General features: G+C 47.1%; 1 protein-coding gene across 1 annotated transcript in view; it reads right to left on the bottom strand.

The window, feature by feature from the left end:
* Positions 1 to 3,143: 3,143 nt before the first annotated feature.
* Positions 3,144 to 22,895, bottom strand: part of PGM5 (phosphoglucomutase 5) — a 183,767-nt gene continuing 164,015 nt past the window's right edge. Inside the window, exon 11 of the mRNA XM_042912875.1 lies at positions 3,144 to 4,629. Within this exon, the coding sequence (XP_042768809.1) occupies positions 4,540 to 4,629 (90 nt within the window). The 3' untranslated portion in view covers positions 3,144 to 4,539. The remainder of the gene's footprint in view (positions 4,630 to 22,895) is intronic.

Genomic DNA, 22,895 nt, shown 5'->3' with positions numbered 1-22,895 from the left:
CTAAGAGAATCGTTTTGATCTCTTTACTGCAATAAATTTTGTACTTAAATAAGGACCCCTAATAGAGATTCATTGCTTTCTTAAAAACATATGTCCTCTGAAGCAAGCTTGCCTCAAGGACATGGGGATTACCCCCAACAAATCCCACCTTTGAGAGGCCCAACGATTAAGCCCCACTGCAACTCAGAACAAAAGTGTTCCGTGGTGCTTCGTAAGATTCACCGGCCACCCCTGGGAGATTTACTCAAGGAGGCATACACTGCATCCCCTCTTCCTTAAGTATGTGGTGAAATGAATGGTGATGGGTGGAGAACCACGATTCCCTGGATGGCGAGGGAGACCTGTAGGCTATAAGAGTGTGGGGAAGAGGCAAACTCCCACTACAGTCTTCCCTCCTTCCCTCCTCCCAAATGGGAAGGGTAGACTCACCCGTCGAGGAAGGGGAATCCTCAGAGGTGCTGGCTCTTCAGTATTTTAATCTTGTAACATCCCTCTTGAGTAGCAACTTTAAGTACTCCCCCATCCCCCCCCCACCGAAGATGTGCATCACGAGGTCGGTTATAGTCACTATGCTGCATCTTATGCATATCCAAGATGCAGCAGGTGTATATTTGAACTCTCCACTCCAAAACTCCTTTTACTGGTAAGTCTACCCATACCTTAAGTATTCTACATAAACACACGGTCTTTGGTGAGGTATCTCCCCAGCTTCCCTATATTGCAGGGCACGTCCTAGGCATGAAAAGACATGAAAAGACGATAAGGATGTGGGTATATAATGCATACACCATGTTCTGTAATTTTCCATGACAGGTTAGGCTGATTCACATACCAGATGGGCTGTCAACTGCATGAGCCACGTCCACCGATAAAGACTGTGGCCAGTTGAGGCGGAAAAGGCATCTGCTAAGCTCTGCTGCCTCTGGCAATCTCTTGCTGTTTGTAACTGCTGAAGGGCCAGGAACTGATTTACGGGCAGTTACGTCATTTCGAAAGGTGCACGATTTTCTCAGGCCCTTCTCCACTCGGGAAAGGAAATGTCCTCCAGGCAGGTGTCTGAGATGTCAGTGTCCGTGTGCTCCAAGAGCACCCAGTGCACGATCAAATAATAAAACGGAGTCACCTGTTTTGTCGCTACCAGATCCCCCAGGTGCTTCTCAGATTCCACGCACCTGCCATGGCGGATGGATATGGCTGTCAAAGTAAATCCCATGCCTTACACTGACCCACAGTTGGCCAGTCAGAAGTCAGCACACCATTGGCCCCGTCATTGCCTGTATTATCTGCGGAGACCGCTGGCTCAGAACAGCCAACTGTCAGCCCAATGTGCCACCATGGGGCCAACCATCAATCTGAGACTTCCCGTGTAGAAAGCCTTCAGGTCATGTCCAAGGCCTTCAGTCTGAAACGTCACACAAAACGATCTGTTCCGTGAGTACTTTGGATATAGGCTGTACCTTGGATCAGTAAGATTTCATACATGATCTCATTTTAATAATGGCTGCCTGCCATTCGCAAGGTCAGCTAATAAACCCAAGAATCACGAATGAGGCAAAACAATTTTTTTTGTTCTAAGGGACTGGCTGACACCTGGCAGGATATTTAGAATCGTGGTCTCCTCCCTGTAAATGCCTCCTTGGCGTGTATCCACACACATTTCCAAACACCCCGTGGGTAAGTAGTGGCAATGCCCTGGTTGGGAACCACTGGATCATCCACACTGTTGCTCATCATTGTTCTGGAGGCACATGGTGTAGCGAGTAAGCCCCTCAATATTAGCCGAGTAGAAGAGGGGGCCCTCATAGTTGCCACACTCCATCCACAGCATCTTCTATGACTGCCTCCTGGGGTCCCCACCAAATTCTTGGACCTCTCCAGTCATTCATTCTTCCGAAAGACTGGTGGCTGGAGATTCACCTTTAAGACAGAGAGACCAGGGATTTCCTGTCTTTAACGTCTCCTAAGGGTAAGGCAAGAGCAGATGCATATATAGCTCTGCAAGAGAAGCTTGGATTCTATGCAGAGTGGAAAGAACATCCCGGCAATGTGAAACTGAGCAGGTTTCCAGAGGGAAAGGCTGTGTCCTAGGGTCACTACACGACCTCCTCCTTGGCAACCTAGCTGAGAAAAAGCTCTGTAAAAACAGGTGGCCGTGCAGTTGCTTCTTTCCATAGCTGGGCCCAGACCCACGCCCCGCCTGGTATTTATAACGCGGTGTCTCCCTCGACCTCACTCGTCCATGCCATCCTCCCACCGGACCCAAGGCCAGCCTCCCCTCCAGCCACCCTACCTCTCCACTCTTAGTCTTTGTTCCGCTACACCGACCCCTGGTGAAATTACATACATGGTTATAAGTCCCGGGAAGCCCCACTCTTTGGGAAACCCCTCAAGTGCCGCGGGTCTTGTCATCTCAGAGTCCACCTTGCCCGTTTCCCAAAGCGTGTTGCTTGTACCTCTACCCTAACATTCACATCCTCCTGTTCCCAAGTTACAAAGTCCCGGGAGCGGGAATCATGTTTTGTACATCTCGCTGCACCAAAAACAGGACTCTGTATAAAGTAGTTGTTCAATCAGTGTTTGCTGAATGAATGAATGAATGAATGAATGAATGAATACCTGGGCTGTGCCAGAGAGATATGCTAGAAATAAAAAAAACCCCAGAATTTGTAAATGAGGATTTACATTTGAACCTCGAAGTTAGAGATGGTCAAAAATTCAGCAACTTGAGAAAAATTACCTATTTTCTGACCTAGGAGGTAACCTAATAAGACATCCAAGGTGTGTTGACCCACACAGAGCCGCGCAGTGAATACATGGCCGACACAGGCATCCGCTTAAAGCCAGTGAGAAGCGAAGCTTTAAGGCAAATTGCACTCGTCGCTGACAAATATCATAACTTTAGAATCTCTGCTCCAAGCCACCCTCCATTATTACAGAATGAAGATACTTAACGATGAAATGCCAGTTGCCAATTTATTTTTCTGCTGACTCCCGAGGGCAGTTTTGAGCAATTTGCCCTTTCTGGTTCCATCTATGTAATTTAATGAAAGCCAGCCCTTGGGAGTGTTCTGAAAGACAGACTTAGCAAAGTGTGACCAATATGGTGAAACAAACAAGCAAAAATCCACAATCCGTGCAAAAGGTTGAAATAAGGAATTTCTTTTTTATTGGCTACTAAGTGTCCTAGCGACTTTCTGACAGAAGCAGAGATAGAAAGTGGAAACAAATCCCTTACTGGGAACATCTCCCTGCTTGCACGAGTCTTGACTACAGCAACAACACATTGCTTAACAGTCAAAGCGCATCACGTCATCTGTGCTGACGACGGGGTAAGTGACAGTGCTGTTCCCAAGGAAGCAAAACATATGCAAACAGGTCCCACGCACCACACCGAGTGTCCTAGCTGAGTACAGACGGAGGCTGCTAGGGCCGCAATATCCTGCTCCTGGGCAAAGAAAGCCAGTTGTGACCTTCTGGTTTCCATCAGGGGCCCCCCACCCCTCATCAGGCCCATAACCACCACCCAGTAAGTACTCTATTCCCTACTTTTACACCATCACATTGTCTCCTTCTATAGCCGCTGTAAGATGTGAACTATGTCCAAACGATTGCATTAAAATAGACCCTTATAAGATAACAGAGAGAGAGAGAGAAAGTCAGAGAGACAGCGGACATGGTGGTATTCTGTCTTCCCAGGAGGAATTCATGTGAACCCCCGTGTCACCGTACATGATGGCGTCAAGGGAGCGCTGGTGGGACCGTAGGCACTCATTTGCAGAGTCCTGCCAAGAAACGGCTCTCCACCTGCACGAGGATTGGCTGAGTTGGAAAGAACGCAGCCAGCTTAATAGCGAAAATAATATTTACAAAATAAGAGAGGAAAACACCCTTTTGATATGCTTCGCTGGAAGTGTGCCATTGTGATCTGCAGAATGCTCTGGAAGGCGTGAGAGAACTCGGCTTGGGGACTCCGGGGGGATGGGAGGGTGGGGGAAGGGGCCATACGGTGGCTTGTGGGCATGAGGTGCGCTATGAGGGGCCCAACCTTCCCCTCACGGGAGACCTGACCCAGGATGAAGAGCCAAGCCCTCCACCACGCCGAGGAGAGTCTTCTGAGCTCCGCCCAGGGGCACCTGTGCCTTCGGGTCACTTTAGTTCTGGCACTGCGCTCTGACCATGATTTCAGCACCTTTCCACACCGGACAGCAACGGCGCACAGATGCCAGGATGGACACCTTCCCAGCCCGCTAACTCTTTTCTCAAAAGGTGAGGTTCCTTTGCATGCTAAAATATGGATACCAAATGATAGTGCAGCTTTAACAGACAACGGAAGCCCCTGTTGCATTTGGAGGAACTGAGCCAAACCCAAACAAAACAGATTTTTTTCTCCTCCCCACCGCCCCTCCCCCCATAAACATATTATCTTTTTTTTTTTTTCCCCAAAGTCGTAAAAGGCACAAACAGGTAGCAAGAAGGCGTGGGTGAAGTATGTCCCGCCAAGCGCTCTCTTTTGGCCCTCGTCACTGATCTTTCCTCCACTCAGGTGATGACTGTGGGGCCCCTCCGGCCGGTTCTCTCATGAATCTGGGAGATTTTCAGCGCAATGGCTATGAGAGGGCTCAGCACTGCCTGGAAAAGGAGGAAAAACAGTCTGTGAACAACTCACATCAGTCACAGGAGGGCTGCTGTGATTGGTTTCTGTCGCAAGCGTCTGGATTCAAGTATGATTTGCAGCTTATAGGCAGAGTCAATAGCTGGCACGACACCTGTTTGCCAGACCCTGGTTCCTCTTCCATAAAAGGAGAGTGGAGGGAGTAGGGCGGGGACCCTGGGGAGGAGACGGTCTCCAGAGTCTTGTCCCGGCCCCCCCAAAATGCTGATCTCAGACGCGAACCTACCAGCCCAGCTCCCAGAGCATTGGGGCATTTCATGAACAGAACTCTGTGAATTAAGGAAGTTTAGAAAACGCCACAGTCTTCCTCTGCTACACTCCCCGCCCCTGACACCATGTACACCCCCAAAACACGTACGTGCACCAGAACTTGAGGAAAAACATTCATTCTCCAGCCTGTGACCCCAGGCCTGAAAAGCCTACTATCTTGATGTTCCAAGAGAAGAAGACCGACCCATCGGCCAGTGTCGCAGAAAGAACTGTTCATTTCTTCCCATCAAATAACACGGTGGCTCACAAGGCTCCTCAAGGTCCCCCAGAAGGAGGGTGGTTTAGAGACCTAAGCAATAGGTCCCCAGAAAGGCAAAGGACACGGAGAAGAGAATCATTTCTTGCCCTCTAGCTGCTTATCAGGTCACAGGAGTAAGGCATCGTTTCCCAGAGTGTGGGACACGTACACATACACATAGATGACACGGGAAGTTATTTTAGATGGTTCACGGACATGGCGTTACCTACAGAACGCGAGAAAGTTACCCTGTTTTCCATTCTTCTTCAATCCTCCTAATGCATCAAGGAGAAACTCTTTAATACATTAACCAAAACAGAGCGTGCCTCAGACAAGCATTACCTAGCTAGAAGGCAGTATCATTGCAGGTTTTATTGGATTCATTTTTGTGCTGAGCTTTTATTTATCAAGGGATACTGGTTTTTTTTTTTTTTTTTTTTTTCATGTAGATGAAAGCTTTCTATAATAAATACTGAAGTGAAAGAAAAGTAAGACCATTTCAGGACAAATACCACTGCAGGGATACCAATAAAAGACACATTTGGGAAATACTGGCATAAGGGAAGAAACAAAGATACCATGTTGAGGAGAATAAAGCCTGTCATTTTCAGAGGGGAGAGGAGAATTCTGTTACTTGCAACCCTCACCTCTTCCTGACAGAGACAGGGATGAAGGGAGCATATGTGTTCTAACTGGACAACAAGAGCACAAGCAAATGCCCAGGGCCCGAGAACAAGCACAATAGCCCAGTGTGTCCTCAGTGGAGTGTAGACACAGGGTAGTCCTGAGTGACAAGTGAATAAGACTTGTCTGATTTTTTTTTAAATGTTTTTAATGTTTTATTTTTGAGAGAGACAGAGCACAAGCAGGGGAGGGGCAAAGAGAGAGGGAGACACAGAATCCGAAGCAGGCTCCGGGCTCTGAGCTGTCAGCACAGAGCCCGACGCGGGGCTCGAACTCACAGACTGTGAGATCGTGACCTGAGCTGAAGTCGGACACAGACGCTTAACCGACTGTGCCACCCAGGCGCGCCGTCATAAGCACACTCCTTAATCCCCACTGCCCATTTCACCCACCCCCTACCCACCTCCCCTCTGGATCATCACTTTGTTCTCTAGTTAAGAGTCTGTTTCTTGGTTTGTCTCTCTCTCTCTCTCTCTTTTTTAAATTCTGCTTTCTCCTTTGTTTCTTAAATTCCACATATAAGTGAAACCATACAGTCTTTCTCCGACTTATTTCGCTTAGCGTAATACTCTCCAGTTCCATCCGTGTTGTTGGAAATGGCAAGATTTCATTCTTTTCTATGCTGAGTAATATTCTCTTGTGTATATATGCCATACCTTTTTTTCTCCCTCAGATCTAGGGCTAGGATTAGGGCCAACATCCCGTCTATTTAAGAAAACGCAGTGAAATTGAACTTGACACTTCAAGAACTGAAAAAGTAAGACGTACTTGAGTTCACATCGTTGCGAGGGTCGAGATCAAAAACTTTGAACTCCGCATCTTTAAGTGATGGCATCTACTGGCAAGGTGATAGGGAAGCACAGTTTTAACCAATGCTATAAACACTGCCACATTCTCTTAACTGATTTCCACCGAACTGGGAGACAAACAAACCTAAGCTTTCTGTTTCTGTAAAACATCCTGAATGAGGTCACCAGCACAGGAGCTGTGACTGTACATCACTTTCTAATCTGCTCACCTACTTGAGCCTCTAACGAGTGGATTATGTGCTTATCAGGAATCAGTTAAGTTTGTTCCTAAATAAGTTAATACCTGTTATGCTTGTTGTTCAGAATATGCAATTATTAAACTGTATGTAAGCCAGTGAGATGTGAGTATACACAGGAAGAGTTCTTTCTATGAAAATTAAGTTGAATGTTTTGGAAAGAGTTCGGTAATGGCAATGAGCTAATCCTGCGAAATTAATGTGAGGGAGATACAGCGAAACACTAGGGAAGAATAGAAAGTGTGCAGAATGGTAAGACAGGGTCTTATGCTAAGAGGAAAATGATTTCACTCACGTGTGGAATTTGAGAAACACACAGATAACATAGGGGAAGGGAAGGAAAAATAAAATTAAAAAAAAAAGAGGGAGGCAAACCATAAGAGACGCTTTAATTCAGAGAACAAACAGGGCTGCTGGAGGGGAGGTGAATGGAGGGATGGGTTAAATGGGTGATGGGAATTCAGGAAGGCACTTTTGGGAATGAGGACTGGGTGTCATATGTACAAGGTGAATCATTGGGTTCTACTCTCCTGAAGCCAAGATTACACTGGATGTTAATTAACTTGAATTTAAATTTAAAAAAACGTACAAAACACTTTCTTCAGATTGCTCCCCAAGTGTGTTTAAATTCCCGCTAGCTATAAACAAATTAAAGGCAAACATTACTGATGAATAATGAGTAGGAATCTTCTTAAGAAAGATAATCACACCAGCACACAGTGTGCTCATGTTCAAAGAAAAGGTCTGAGATCACTATTAAAATATTGAACAACATGGGGCGCCTGGGTGGCTCAGTCAGTTAAGCGTCCGGCTTTGGCTCAGGTCATGATCTCGCGGTTCGTGAGTTCGAGCCCCGCGTCGGGCTCTGTGCTGATGCCTCAGAGCCTGGAGCCTGCTTCAGATTCTGTGTCTCCCTCTCTCTCTCTGCCCCTCCCCTGCTCATGCTCTGTCTCTCTCTGTCTCTAAAAAAAATAAATAAATGTCAAAAAAAAATAAAAATTAAAATATTGAACAATAAATATATACTTTGGTGTTTTGGGCTAAAAATACAATGGTCAAGATATGCGCTTAGTTACTTCTTTTAACTCTTTCTAGACTCATGAATCAAGCACTTATCCCTCGCTTTGATCATGTCAGAGAAAAAGGCTTCAGTGGTACTTACGCATAAGGAAAGGAAAGAAATACAATTTTGGAGACTCCATATGAGGAAGACCTTGAACATGGGGGCCCCCAACTGGAGCAGAGAGCTCCAGGCCAACACAGCACAGAAGCTGTGAAGTTATCTACCCTCAAGGGACTATGAGGGTTTGGGAAGAAGGACATTAGTGACGATCACCATGGACTGAACACTACTGAGGTCTTTTCACCCATTTTCCAGCAACCCAGAAAGTCTTCAGATGTTTGTATGACCCTACAGAGTTCTGGGACAGGTCCCTAAAAATGCCCAAGATTAAAATGTGGAATGGTTGCTTCAAGTTATAAATTAAGGATCATAGAGCAATGTCTTTTTTTCTTGCCTGAGTGTATAAAGTAAATATATATGTTCTAGAATAATTGGTCATGCCATGCAGGCAGGAGTTTTGTTTAACTCAGGGCTTTTCAGAAGAGTGCTTGCTACTTAGGAGGTATTCAATGGATATCAGCGGCTATATCAGCTTGGTAAAAAGAAGATGATGAGGCAGACAGAGACCTTCTGTGACCATTGTGCAGGTTGCCCTGGGCAAGTGGAAGGGTCACTGGATGTTTGCTGTCATGGTTTTCTTCAGAAATCACAGCTTTTATACATGTGAACCCCAAACGCTTCTATCATCCCCCATGCATCATGAAAAAGAGGGGAGGGGTGTCTGGGTGGCTCAGTCGGTTGAGCGTCCGACTTCGGCTCAGGTCATGATCTCACAGTCTGTGAGTTTGAGCCCCACATTGGGCTCTGTGCTGACAGCTCGGAGCCTGGAGCCTGCTTCAGATTCTGTGTCTCCCTCTCTCTCTCTGCCCCTCCCCGGCTCATGCTGTCTCTCTGTCAAAGATAAACATTAAAAAATAAATAAAAAGAAAAAGAGTGAAGGGAGATTAATTTTCCTGAGACAATGGGAAAGGCCCTGAGAATGAATAGTGAGCCAAGGAGTTAAAAATTAGAAGCCTATGCATGTGAGATTTCCGAGGTAGCACTAGAGGCAGAGAGGAACATGAGTTTTGAGATCTTCTTGTCACAGATGAGGAAACACAGAGAGTAGCCAGGTTGAGCCCAGGGTCACACGTCTGTTTGGTGGCTGAGCAAAGAACATAGTGATGCCTCCTTGACGGCTCTTTCCATCCCACAATCCTGAACACGAGGAATGACCAGGAAAACAGACTGAATGAAAGGGGCCAAGTGGGAGGGATGACGGAACAGTGGGGTCGTCACCCACTGCGCCGCACAAGTCCCAGCTCAGTCGAGCGGTCAGACGGGACGGACCGGCCATCTGCACTGACCAAGAGCAGGAGGGACAGTAAGAAGAAGAGTGTTTCTGGTTAAGTGAATGCGTTAGAAGGTCCGAGGTGACTCTTCATGAATAAAGGGACTAAGCTAATACAGCCTTTAATCGATGAGAAATATAACATCTTTGTTTTTTCTCAGAGGTGCTTGACATAGTTTTTCTACACTCAAGAGCAAGAAGGAGTACTTCTCTTGCTGCAAATGGATGGCAATGTATCCATCCAACAGCACTCTCAGTGTGGCTCCAATGTCTTCCTCCATCTTGGACGGTTGGGAGAGATATCTGCTACCATGTTTAGTTAATAAGCCTACCGGGCTGAAGAGGGAATTGGAGGCTGTCCCTACTTAAAATTCGGATGCTTTGTTTATCGTGGGTTTTCATTACGTTTTGATTTTTTTGAGTTTATTTATTTTGAGAGAGAGAAAGAACACGTGTGCGTGGGGGGGGGGGGAGAGAGAGAGAAAGAGAGAGAGAGAGAGAGAGAGAGAGAGAGATAGAGGGGGAGGGAGAGGGAGAGAAAGAATCCCAAGTAGGCTCCAGCCTGTCAGCGCAGAGCCTGACTCAGGGCCTGACCTCGCCAACCTGTGAGATCAAAAACCCACAATCAAGAGTTGGCTGCTTAACCAATGGAGCCGCTAAGGCACCCCAGCACTGATGTTGATTTTTAAAAATATTGCATTGCAGTATTTATTTTGATTGCTGAGTTTTGGGTGCCTTTTTAAATTGTGCATCTAGCTAACCTCACCCTAAGCCCTGTCCTGTATTAGGCTGTAACCTGTTCGTGCTCCCTGGAGGGACAGAGTGGGTTTTTCCTTTCACCTTTTCTCCCATCTCCTCCTCCTTTATGTTGCTGTGGTGGTGGTTTTGATCCATATGCGTGTAAATTAGGGCCACAAAAACAAACCCCTAACCAATAGACAAGAGAGGTGTAAATGATCCAGATGTCACAAGACTCCAAGTAAATAGTTAACTGATTTTTTTTTATTTTGGAGAAAAAAAATACCACATCACTTATGAAGTCAGATTGGTCAGAATTTGTGGAGGGAACCTTGCGCTGGACCAGTCTTGAAGGAGGAACATGATTTTCGTGATCAGGGAGGTGTGGGTATGGGGAGGATGGGGGGGGGGGGTGGAGGGAGGGGATAACAGCACTTTTTTGAGTTCCTGGTCGGGAGCAGGTACTACAACCCAGGAGAATGCAGCTCCCTGACCAACAGAAGATACGGACCCTCTAGAGTCAATAAGATAGGAACTGGTAACAAATGCCACCTGCTCCTGATCCTTAGAGGCCGCTGGCATCCCCGCTCCTGCTGATCCGCTTGCCCCCCACCCCTGACTTCATGCCAACATTTCGTTTTAGTCCACATGCTGTGGGCTTGGTTTAAGGCAGTGGTTCTCAAACCTGAGCGTGCATCAGAATCACCGGGGAGGGTCTGTGAACGTGTAGACTGCTGGTCCCCTCCCCGAGCTCCTGAGCCAGGCGGTCTGAGGTAGGGCCCAAGAATGTGCATTTCTAACAAGTTGCAGGTAATGCTGCTGCTCGGGATTCAGGGCCCACACTTTGCCAACCGCTGCTCCAAGGTGCTGATTACTGGGCCTGCCGAATTCTTTGCTCCAGCTCGGTTTTCTTTTCTTTTCTTTTCTTTTTTTTTTAAATGTCTTTAAAATTCTTTTATTTTAGAGAGATAGCAGAAGCGGGGGAGAGGGGCTGAGGAAGAGAGACAGAGAATCTCAAGCAGGCTCCATGCTCAACGTGGAGCCCGACGTGGGGCTCGATCCCACGACCCTTGGATCATGACTTAAGCTGAAATCAAGAGTCAGAATTTCAGCCAACTGAGCCTCCCAGGCGCCCCTCAAAGTTTGGTGTTCTTGTTCACATCACACAATTCCACGTTCTGCCACAGCTGACCAGACCAGGAGCGGGTCCCTGACTCACAGTCGGCCATCAAAGGCTGGTCAGCAACCTTCCAGATAACAGGGGACAAAACCCAGCTGATCAGATTCTTTCCCTCGGGGATATAGGTAATGAAAGAACGAGGCAGTTACCAGTGGGAGCCAAATTAACCCCAAGGTTAGAATTAATTAGCCACGAGGGTATAAGGCGCCACGGTAATCCAGGGGTTATGCCAAGGCAGGGACTCTGGGAAAGATGACAAAGAATTAAAAGAAAGAAACCAGGAAAAATAAAGATTAAAGACAACAGAGGAAAATAATAAAGAGTTGGCAAAAAGAAAAAAAAACAAAAACCGGTGTGAATCCCAGTAATCTCTAAAGGAAAGATCCATTAACTCCCACCAGGGGGCCTGGATCTATTACTTTGTTCAAGGTCTGGCCTCCAGGACCTGGCCCTGTGACAGGACTCACCCTTGGATTTCTTGAGCTAACCCTTGGTCTCTGGGGGCTCTAAAATAAATCAAACTTTTAAAACAAACGAAAACAAAATCACTGATCAAATAAACTCACCCAACTTGTTTCTCTTGGGTCATTTTGAGGGACCAGCATTGCCCAGCTTTCTACCACCAGCGAGAAAAAAAGCTTTTTTTTTATTCCCCTTAGAAAACAACACTTCTGGCCAACCAAAATTAATTTCCTCACCAGATCAGCTCATGGTTGCACCAGCCTCTCCTACCAAATCTCTCCCAAGGCTGGGCCGGAAGTGCTCTTCGGTGGGTCTTTCTCTCTCTCTCTCCCATGTGCAAGCAGCTACCAGTCCCACGGGTCGTATTTGCACAGTGGCTCCCCGACCCCCCACTCCCCACTCACCCCATCGCTCCCTCCTCTGCCACCCCTGGCTTGCAGGAACCTGCTGACTGTTCTCAGCCTCACCACACCGAGCTTTAGGGACTCGGACTCGTTCACCTGACGCCCTGATGTACAAGTCTCAGATGATCCCTCCAAGACCATTCTCAGCCCCTCTTGGCATGGCTGTTAGGCTCTGGGTGGCTGGGTCTCACTCTCTCTGGTGGGCAGACTAACAGCCCCCAAGACGTCAGTCCTAATCCCTGGAGTCTATCAATGTGACCTCAGGTGGGGTGGCGGGGTCGGGGCAAGGTTCTTTCCAGATGTGAGTAAGCTAAAGATCTTGAGATGGGGAGATTGTCCAGCTGGGCCCTAAATGCAATCGCTGCTGTCCTCAGAAGAGGGAGGCAGATGGAGATCACATACAGGCACACAGAGGAGCTGAGACAAGTCGCAGCCCGAGGGTGGGGGGGATACAGCCACAAGGCAGACGTGGTTCCAGCTGCCAAAAGATGGAGGGGGCAAGGAAGGTTCTCTCCCGGAGCCTCCCGAGGGAGTGCGACGCCCTGATCACAGAATGCCAGCCTCCTGAACCAGGAGAGATCCATTTCCGTTGTTTGAAGCCACCCAGTCTCTGGGACTGAGTTACAGCAGCCACAGCAAATGACTGCACCCTTCCTTTTCGTGAGCCCTCCTCAATCGGCTGCTGCCTCTCCTTGTCTCACACCTTTGCACCTCTGAAACTGTGACCCCTCAGCCTGAGGCAGCCCACCCACCCCTCTTTCTTTCTCCACGTCTGCCTGGGGTGAGCTGACCATGGTGCAATCTCACCCATCCCTCGAGGCCGCCCTGCCGAGACCTTCTGACAATCCTACCCTGCCCAGCGAGGCTCCCTCCATTCTTCAGACTGCTCCCTTGCTTCTCGGCTGATTCCTTTTTGCCTTGATTTACGGGAGTTTGTAGAGCTGTTTGCCCTCCTCTCTCTTCCTCTGCACACTTCAAGTAAATTCTAAGCCACTAGAAGGCAAAGCTTTTCTTACATATGTCTGTTTCCCTCATGGTATGTGTCTTGCCCATTAGAGATGCTAAAAAAAAAAAAAAAAAACAAAACCAAAAAACAAACAAAAAAACAAATGGCGGGTTTGGGAAATGATGTGATAAGGTGAGCTTTCCAGCATTTATTGTGTGGATGATCTGAGAAACCTTGTGTCTGGCAGCCTCTTCATCAGGAAGCTTCACTAGGAAGAGACAAAACTGTCCATCCATTCCCCCATAGCCTCCTCCTCAACCCAAAGGAGAGTCCAGCCTTCATGTTTCTTTCTTTCTTTTTTAATTCTTTTAATGTTTATTTATTTCTGAGAGAGAGAGAGAGAGCAGGGAAGGGGCAGAGAGAGAGGGGAGACACAGAGTCCCAAGCAGGCTCCAGGCTCTGAGCTGTCAGCACACAGCCTGACGCGGGGCTCAAACCCACAAACCGTGAGATCGTGACCTGAGCCGAAGTCCAACGCTTAACCGACTGAGCCACCCAGGCGCCCCCAGGCTTCGTATTTCTTAAGCCAGGAACCCCTCTTTGCTTGGGAAGAGTTAATAGGTTCTTGAGGGATTCTAATTAGCACCAAGTACCCAGATGATGCTAGGGCTGGGGTGAAGGCTTCAAAAGAAAGCTGTCCAGTCCGGGAAGACAGTAAAGGGAAAGCACTCTGCATTCTGGAAATGGTGACGGTGTGAGCCCTGTTGGATGCAACAACACTGAGGAGGGCAGTGGGCAGTGGCAAGGGCCACTGGGGAAAAGAGCCTGTGCCCTTGCCCAGAGCAGTGCCTCAGACAGAGAGTGGGGACAACCCACAGAGAGCTGAGAGCTCCGCCAATCACAGAAGCCTGCACTCTCCCCAGGAAAGCGTGCACCCTCTCCGTGCCTCCGTCCCTCCTGCATGGTCTTAGATGCTTCGGAAAAGGGAGGGAGCCTCAAATGGCCATTTGAGTATACGGGACTCATGCTCTACTCTGTGAAGCTACTGAGTTTCCTGCCAACTCAGAGAGGGCTGACCAAGTTGGAGATCGTCTGTTCCGTGCAATACAAGGACAATGTGACATTCCTTGTATCTCAGGAGTTGTGCAGCCAGCCATACCTGTGAGGATTATAAACTTGGAGTCATCCTCTGACTTTGTTTCCAAAACATCCCAGCGTTGGAAAAGTTTCTGATTCTACTGCCCTTTAAATACTGAACACTCACGGGGTGCCTGCGCGGGGCTCAGTCGCTTAAGGGTCCGACGCTTGATTTCAACTCAGGTCATGATCTCACGGTTCCTGCCTTCGGCGCTCACAGCACAGAGCCTGGTTGGGATTCTCTCTCTCCCCCTCTCGCTCTCCGCCCCTCCCCTGCTTATGTACGTACTCTCTCTCTCAAAATAAATATATAAACATCAAAAAAATATGTATCTAGAATACACACAAGGTAACAGAGAGAGAGCCAAGGACAGGGATCTGTAACCCTCAAGGCCGTTTGTAAGGGCTCCTGCCCAAAGGGGTGAGCGGGGAGGGAAATCTGTCCCAAGCCCATCTCAGGAGACGGCAAGCCCACATCTTCCCAGGGAAAGGGGCGCCCCTGTCTTCCCACAAAGATGCTATCCATACCAGGCGGGGAGGAGAAAGCCTCTTCACCCTACCCACTCTCACAAATGGTTTTTCCAGTTTATACGAGGGTGCCCTCTAAGACACCACCTGGGTTACAATAGCCCAGATTTTAGGTAAGAAGGATGACTGGCTACTTTAAACCCATTTGGGAGGGGCATCGAAAAGAGGAATTATTACTGAAGATAAAATCAAATACGCTTTGGCTAATAAAAATTAAGCAAAAATGCCAAACGCTGCCAACATTCTGCTCTTTATTATAATCCGTACGAGGGCCCTGACTTTAATTCCTCTTTCGTCTGAAACATCTACCTGTCTTGATCCACAACAGAACTAAAATTAGCCAAAATGGAGACTGTGGAAAATGACTACATAAATCTGAATTTTGAGCCCCACACTGAGGGAACCATCTATCTTGTCAACATCACGGGCCAGGCCTCCGCAGAATCTCTCTTCTGAGGGAGAGAGAGAGCCACCCCAAGACAGACGCTGACGAAACACTCCCAAAGAAGTTCACTGGAAGCAAGAACTAAACCAGCACTTTGGGACCGCAGTGACAAGCCTGGTTAGAAACCACCGTGGCCAGACAGGCCCAGCCTCCTCCTCCAACCCCTCCACTCTCACCGTTGATTTGGGACTTGAGGAGGTGAAAGGGCGTCCCTAGGCTACAGATCCTAAGTAAAACAGAAGAGTCACAAAGATGGTTTTCTTATTTGTTCAAACGTGAGCTCCATTTGGCTCCATACTTGGAAGAATCCCATGGAGATTGGGGGGTGGGGGTGCGGGGAGGAGAAAGCAACACCACTGACCAGCATTTGTGGACATCGCTGCCAGGCATCAGGCAGAGTCCCGTTGCCCCGTCATTGTCCTGCGGTGCAAACACAAACCAACCTGAAAGATGTGACAGCTCACGTTTTGTAGAACTGCCCCCCACCCGTCACTCCTTCCCTCTCCCCTCCCTTTCTAGCCTCCTTTCTGTTACCGAAAACATCGTGGGAGGATGTGAAAGGAATGACTAGTTGGTTCATTCACATCACCATGATTTCTGCCCACCCTCCTCAAGTGTCCCTACTGTGTCTTCCACAGTTCTCTTCGTTGGGTATATTCACGACAGACTTCCATGGCCTCCTTGATGTGGAACACGCTTGCCCGCATAGAGGGAAACTACAGTTGCCCACCCGGCTATCACCACTCACGGAACAGCTAGCAGAAATCCGACCACACGATGGAAAGCAGGGGTTAAAAAAAAGCAGCACTGTCCCATTGGTGTTGCTCAAAGGACTCTCCTTGTAAGCATTCGCCTCCTATTTTTACTTCAGTTCCAACCACTTCTGAAAGCCAACGTCCAGGTAATCAATCAGTCTTTAAAAACATGGTTCCCAGGGTTGGAACAATAATGGGATTCAGCTTGGCTTTCTGCATATAGATCCCGGGAAGCCTGGATCCTTATGGATCCATTAAAAGTTTCCAAAGAAATCTCCCAAAGGTTGGTCAGAAGACTGTTACCTGAGGATGAGGGAAGAAATCACTGGGGATGCTGTTATGGGCTCCTGTCATGGCGACGCCATTTTGGTGAAGCTGGGGACCGACCAATCAAGGAGTGTGTAGTCCTCACAAGCTCCCTGAGTGATTCTGATACATCCCCAGGTCTGAAAACCACACTTAACAGAGTGTCGTGCTACTTAGTCTATAAGGAGTGGTCCAGAAGAGTAGTTACAAGCAGGGACTCTGAAGCCAAAGTGCCTGGCCCTCCCCCTTGTGAGTTGTGTGAGATTGGGTAACCTCCATGAGCCTTAATGCTCCTTACACAGAATAGGGGGCCCTGGACCTCATAGAGCAGCTGTGAGGAGGAAATGAGCTAATGAACAGGAAACACTCAGAACAAGCATGGCACCCAGTGGGGGCGGGGCTGTGTAAGCACTGCTGTCATCCTACAAACCAGTAACTGAACGGAACTAACACCCGAACACCTTCAAAGCCACCCCCGAGGCTACATGGGGGCACGCAAAGTGGAGGTCCATGGCCACCCAATCTACTCTGTTACCTCTTATTTTTGCTGGCACAAAATTTATATAGACATTTTTAAAATACTGTTTAATACACGTCCAGTGAAACCTTGGTTTGCGAGCATAATTAGTTCCACAAACATGCACGTAATGCAAAGCACTTGTATATCAAGGCGAATTTCAAGAACCACTGGCTCAGTTGCGATCGTGTGATGTTCGGCGTCACGTCCGACTTGTATTGCAAGCCATCGCTCGTTTATCGAGTTAAAATTTATTAGAAATGTTTGCTCCTCTTGCGCAACACTCGCAGAGCAAGGTACTTGCAATCCAAGGTTTTATTGAATATATAAAATATGAATTGAATGCCTTTGGATGGCATGCCAGTTCCAACCAACAACTTCCCTCTGTTTCATGCCTGGCTGTCGTACTCACCTCGGTGGGTTGTCATTTGAATTTCTGACCCCAGGGTTCCCCACGGGGTTCTGGCCCTGCAGTCACCCGTGCCTTGTCACAGGAAGCTGGCTGCTCCAAGTGACGTGCTGGGTGGTAGGTGTGAGAGTGAGACACCCCCACAGGGCTGCTTCTGAGCATGGCTTTTGTCCCTGTGTCTTCACATGGAGAAGAAGAGACCTATGGATATATTACCAGAAAGCTCCCAACTGTACTGCAAGGTGTCCTCAAGCCAGATCTTATACCCTCTCCAGCCTGCAAGAGGGTGTGGGTTTTAGGGCTACACCGGGCAGGGCCCAATATGGAACTTATACCAGGACTATGGGGTATTTCTGAAGACCAGTGGTTCTTCGATATGGGTAGTCATGGGTTTTTCTTCAAGGTGCACTTCAGGATCATGAAACCCCAGCCAGCTGGGAACCCCACCTGGCCTCCCACGTCTCCTCAGATGTGACGTATTCATTGGACTTTTAAAATCGGTTTGTGTAACAGAACTGAACGTATTCACATACTGGTTCACGTTCATCCAAGCTAGCTCACATTTATATGTTTTGAAAAGATTAGTTAACAAATACTTGGTTCCAAAGCCCACATAGGTCTAGGCTCAGAAAGATTATTCAAAATGATAAGTGTAACCTCCCAGTAGTCGGTCACTTTGGTAGCCACTGACGTCACACCTTAATACCAGCATTCCTCTGCTCCCTGATACAGAAGGCTGAGCTTCCAGGTCCTTCTATGGCCAGGTGGGGCCTTTTGACAATTCCCAGCCATTGGGTTAAAAGGGGAGGAGACGTGGGGTGCCTGGATGGCTCAGTTGGTTGAGCGACCACCTTCGGCTCAGGTCATGATCTCACGGTTCGTGAGTTCGAGCCCCACGTCGGGCTCTGTGCTGACCGCTCAGAGCCTGGAACCTGCTTTGGATTCTGTGTCTCCCTCTCTCTCTGCCCCTAATCCACTCGCATTCCATCTCTGTCTCTCTCAAAAATAAATAAACATTAAATTTTTTTTTTTTTAAGTGGGGAGACATGTTCGCTTTTGGCCAAAGCTTCTCTGATTATAGCAACCAGCCATGTTCCAGACGCCTGGACCCTAGAGGACAAACAACGTGGAGGAGAGCCCCCAGTCAAGCTGTGGAAAATATATAACGTGAATAAGAAACTTCGTTTTCTCTGGTGGTTTTCAGCCACTGAGAGTTTTGAGTTGTTGGTCACCATGACATTATCTAGTCCATTTTGACGATAAAAACACTAGTCGCTGATATGAAGTGGGAAATGCATTTCGAAAACAACTTCCAAATCAGGTGGTAGGAAGCAAGAATATGCCTTGGAAATTCTATGCTGCTGAACCACCTTTGGCTTTTAGATGTGGGGCCATCTTTATTACACCTGATACTCTGAAGCCGATTAGAAGGATAAGAATAGGGTAGTTAGTTTTAAAACACAGTTGCATAATCCTTTAAAATTCTTTCCATTAGGAGGTGGGGGTCTAGGGGTGCATGGGTGGCTCAATTAAGTGTCTGACTCTTGACTTTGGCTCGGGTCATGATCTCACGCTTCATGAGATCGAGCCCTGTGGTGGGCTCTGTGTTGACAAGAGTGGAGCCTGCTTGTGATTCTCTGACTCCCTCTCTCTCTGCTCATCCCCCATTCATGTGCGCTCTCTCTCTCTCTCTCTCTCAAAAATAAACACTTACAAAAAAAAAAAAAGAGGTGGAGTCTAGTCCCTCTTCCCTTGAAACTTGGCAAGCTCGCTCGAACAATAGAGTTTACACAAGTGTTGTTACGTGACTTTTAGGGCTGGGTCACAGAAGGCCCTGTCGCTTCGCCACGTTGGCCCAAGACCTGCGTGTACAAGTCTGGCCAAACGGTGAAGAGGCCTCCAGAAGATTCCGGATCCCAGCCGCGTGGGTCCCTCTCAATCCTTCTCGTCTTCCCGTGGAAGATGCCAGACATCCTGGAGCAGGGGGTAAGCCGTCCTACTGGGCCGTGTCCAAATTCTGGACCGTGAGCATGCTGAAATCATTGCTGTCCGTCATTTGTTAAGCAACAGTAGCTGACCAGAGCAAAAGGTAAGAAGTCTAGACAGCGCTTTAGGCTGCTCTATCGCTTGACTCTTCGTTAGGGGAGGAAAGCAGCCCAGGCGTAAGCGAAGTAGGAGAGCACACACTACGTCGGGTGAATCCATGAATCAGTCAGGCTTGGGATTAATTCCAGCCTCAGCACTTACCAGACAGGGTTCTCAGTCTCTCTGTGCCTCATTTCTGAAATTGGGATGCCAAGAAGGGTTCCTGATTCACAGCGTTGTTGTAAACATGAAATGAGAGACCCTGTGGTTGCCAGCAGCATCCCCGGCCCTCCATGCTGGGCTCTGTCACTGAAGGCCGTCAGGAGGCCTCGCCGGCTAAACCTGCAGCTTGCACATACGAACGTCAAATCCACGCCTGCTCGTGCCTCAGTGGGCTCAGAAGCCAGAAAATGTTGTTTCCCGGCTGGGCTTAGGTCACAGGCAACAGGACTGCCTCCGCGGCAAGATGGAGAAATCATTTACCGGCTTTGCCAAAATCTTGGGAGGAGGAAATCCCTCCTTTTGCCCTCATCTATAGATTGTGCCTTGGGTTCTGACGTTTTGATTCTTCTTTAGTGATTTTTGTACAGCTGACACCGAGTACCCACTGTGTGCCAGCTACGACTCTAATTCGTGTATTGAGTTCATCTTCATAAAGGCCTATGAGGTAGGTGGTATTATCCCCATTTTACAGATGAGGAAACTGAGGCTCAGAGGCGTTTACATAGCTTGCTCAAAGTCCCACAGCTCAGCTAGCAAGCGGCAGAGCTGAGCTCTGAACCCAGTCCGCGCCTTGATTCCAACTACAAAGCTGTGCTGTATCTCACGACCCTAGACGGACCTTTCCATCTTCCAAAAATGTTTGAAATCTATTTGTCTTCATGGCTTTAAAGGTTTCTCTGTTCCAGGCACACTATTTGAGAAGTGCCTTGTTAAGAATTGTGAAACAAACAAGCCAACAAAGAAACCAAAAAAAGAATGGTGAAACACAGCCATCACAGGGGAAGCCCACGCAAGTTACACACACGAATTCTAGGTAAAGCTGGTGGTCGTATTTCTGAAGCCCCAGCCTATTTGAGTTCGAAACGAATTCATCAAATGGTCCTCCCTAGTTAGCAAGAAATACAGTCAGCACAGAGAGCCCGCCTCCAAGATGTAGTAATACCTTTTAGGAGCTTAAAGGACTCTCCTTTGATTCCTACCCGGAAAGGTTTTTTTTATCGCAAATAGATGATTTAAAAACGCATGCCACCAAATGCTTCCTGTATCCATTTTGTTAGTATTTTCTCACTTAATTGCCCTTGTGATAGTACTCTGTATCATTTCATTCCCCAGCATATAATTTTTAGATGTGTTCCTGTGACATGCAAGGCCTTTATATGGTGATACCGTTTGGGGGAGTATCTATGCATGCCCATTAAGTCAGGCATGTTAACTATATTGTCCAAATATTCTAGAGTTTTACTAATTTTTGTTTTCTACCTGTTCCAATAATTCCTGAGAGGGGTGTTAAAATATTCCAGGGTGATTGGACATCTCTCTATTTCTTCTTAACAGTTTCGTCCATTTTCTTCTTTATAATTGTAGGACTGTTAGGTCTAACTGGGGGAATTAAACCCTGATCGTTTTGATGACTCCCTCTTTACCTTTAGCAAGACTTTAGACCTTTGTCTGAAATAAACAGAGCTAGATTTTTGGTTATTATTTTGTATAGCTTTTAACTTTTTTTGAACTTTCAGATTTTCTATTTTTTTTGTTTAAGATATGTCTCTTTTAGGGGCGCCTGGGTGGCTCAGTTGGTTAAGCGTCCGACTTCGGCTCAGGTCATGAGTTCACAGTTCCGAGCCCCACGTCAGGCTCTGTGCTGACAGCTCAGAGCCTGGAGCCTGCTTCAGATTCTGTGTCTCGCTCTCTCTCTACCCCTCCCGGCTCGTGCCCTCTCTTTCTCTGTCTCTCAGAAAAGTGAATAAACATCAAAAAAATTTTTTTAAAGATCTGTCTCTTTTAATGAGTTTCTGTCTTTTTTTAAAAAATCCACACTCTGGCTTTTCCCTGGGGCTTTTATTTCAACTACATTTAAAGAAATAATGAATATATTTGTATTTAAAAATCTACCACCCTAAATGCTTTTTGACCCACCTGTTTTTCCTTCTTCTCTTGGATGATTTTTAAGTTGTGTTTTCTGTGTTTTCCTCTCTTAGATTGTAAATGAAACCCTTTCCTTTTATATTTTGTGATGGTTCCCTAGAAATCACAGGATGAATCCTTGACTTATCAAAATCTAATAACGATCTACAACTTTACTTTCCTCCGAGTTATACAAGAACATGATAAATATTTTCAGCACCAAAGGCATTATTATTAATGTTTTATACAGTCAATGTTTATATAAATCAACCTTGTTTTCAGCCTTTCTTTGCTTTTTCTTCCTTTGCAGCAGGCTTGAGGCTTCATGGAGGGTAATTTTCCTCCTAACTGAAGGATGTCCTTGAGACCTTGTTTTGGGTCCGTCTGCTGGCGGCCCATTCTCTCAGCGTTTGTTTGTCTAAGTGTCTTCATTTTGCTCTCATTTTAGAAACATCATTTCTAGACTGTCAGTTATTTCCATCTTCTGATTTTCAATGTCGCTTTTGAAAAATTAGTTGTCAATCAAACAACTGTGTCTTTGATTTTGATTTTTTTTTTCCCCTTGTGGTCCGTCTTTGATATTCTGCAGTCTTAGTCTGAGGTGTCTCAAAGTGAATTTATCTTTATTTATCCTGCTTGGGTTTCTAGAACCAGTGGGTTGATTTCCTTTGTTGGTTCTGGAAAACCTTCAGCTATTATCCCTTCCAGGTTTACCAGTACCCCAGTCTCTCCTCTCCTTTTGAGATTCCAGTTAAATTCTGGTAGACCTCACTGTATCTTTCATGTTGCTTACCCTCTATCTTGTATGTGTATCGATTCCTGTGCACATCGCTTTGTCTCTTCAAGTGCCTTTCATCCTTCATAGTCGGCTGGCCATTTTGTTTGAGAAATTACTCAGAGAAGTAACTTGCGACTTAAGAATAGCTTCCTTCATCTTCTGAGGGAGCTAGCAGTTCAGAGTCATGGATTTATCACCCCCGGGACTGCAATCTGTACTCTGTTATTTTTGGAATGATTCCCTTTGAATTTACAATCTAGAACGGGCATTGTTGTGCCAGGATCTCTGCTTTTGGTGAGTTCTTAACTCTAACCAGTTTTCCTTCAGCCACACATCAATCTGTCACTCGGGGGTGCCTCTTATCTGACCCTCTGGTTAGTCCTCCGGGCAACAGAGGCAGGTGGTAACAGACCAGGTTTTCCACCTAGACCTGAGGCCCGTGACCTTCACGTATGTAATTTTCCACAAGCGGCTGTTCCTAGCATCTCCCCTAAACGGGCAAATGCCTTAGCATAGAAAGTGTTCTGGCTCACTTCCCTGAGCCCCAACTCCTTCCCTATTTCTGTTACTCTTTTATCAGATCATTGGTCACCGATGTTTTTCCAAAAATGCTTTTATGTGTTTCTTTCAGCCTCTTTGGTCCAGAGGGAGGGTTAGATTGAATCACCTAGCCCACAATTACTAGAAGTCCTTCACACGGGGTTTGGTTTTGTTTT

This window comes from Panthera leo, chromosome D4, assembly GCF_018350215.1.
Source record: "Panthera leo isolate Ple1 chromosome D4, P.leo_Ple1_pat1.1, whole genome shotgun sequence".
NCBI lineage: Eukaryota > Metazoa > Chordata > Mammalia > Carnivora > Felidae > Panthera > Panthera leo.
Note: the sequence above shows the minus strand (reverse complement) of the source record. Positions and strands in the feature narration are given on the sequence as shown.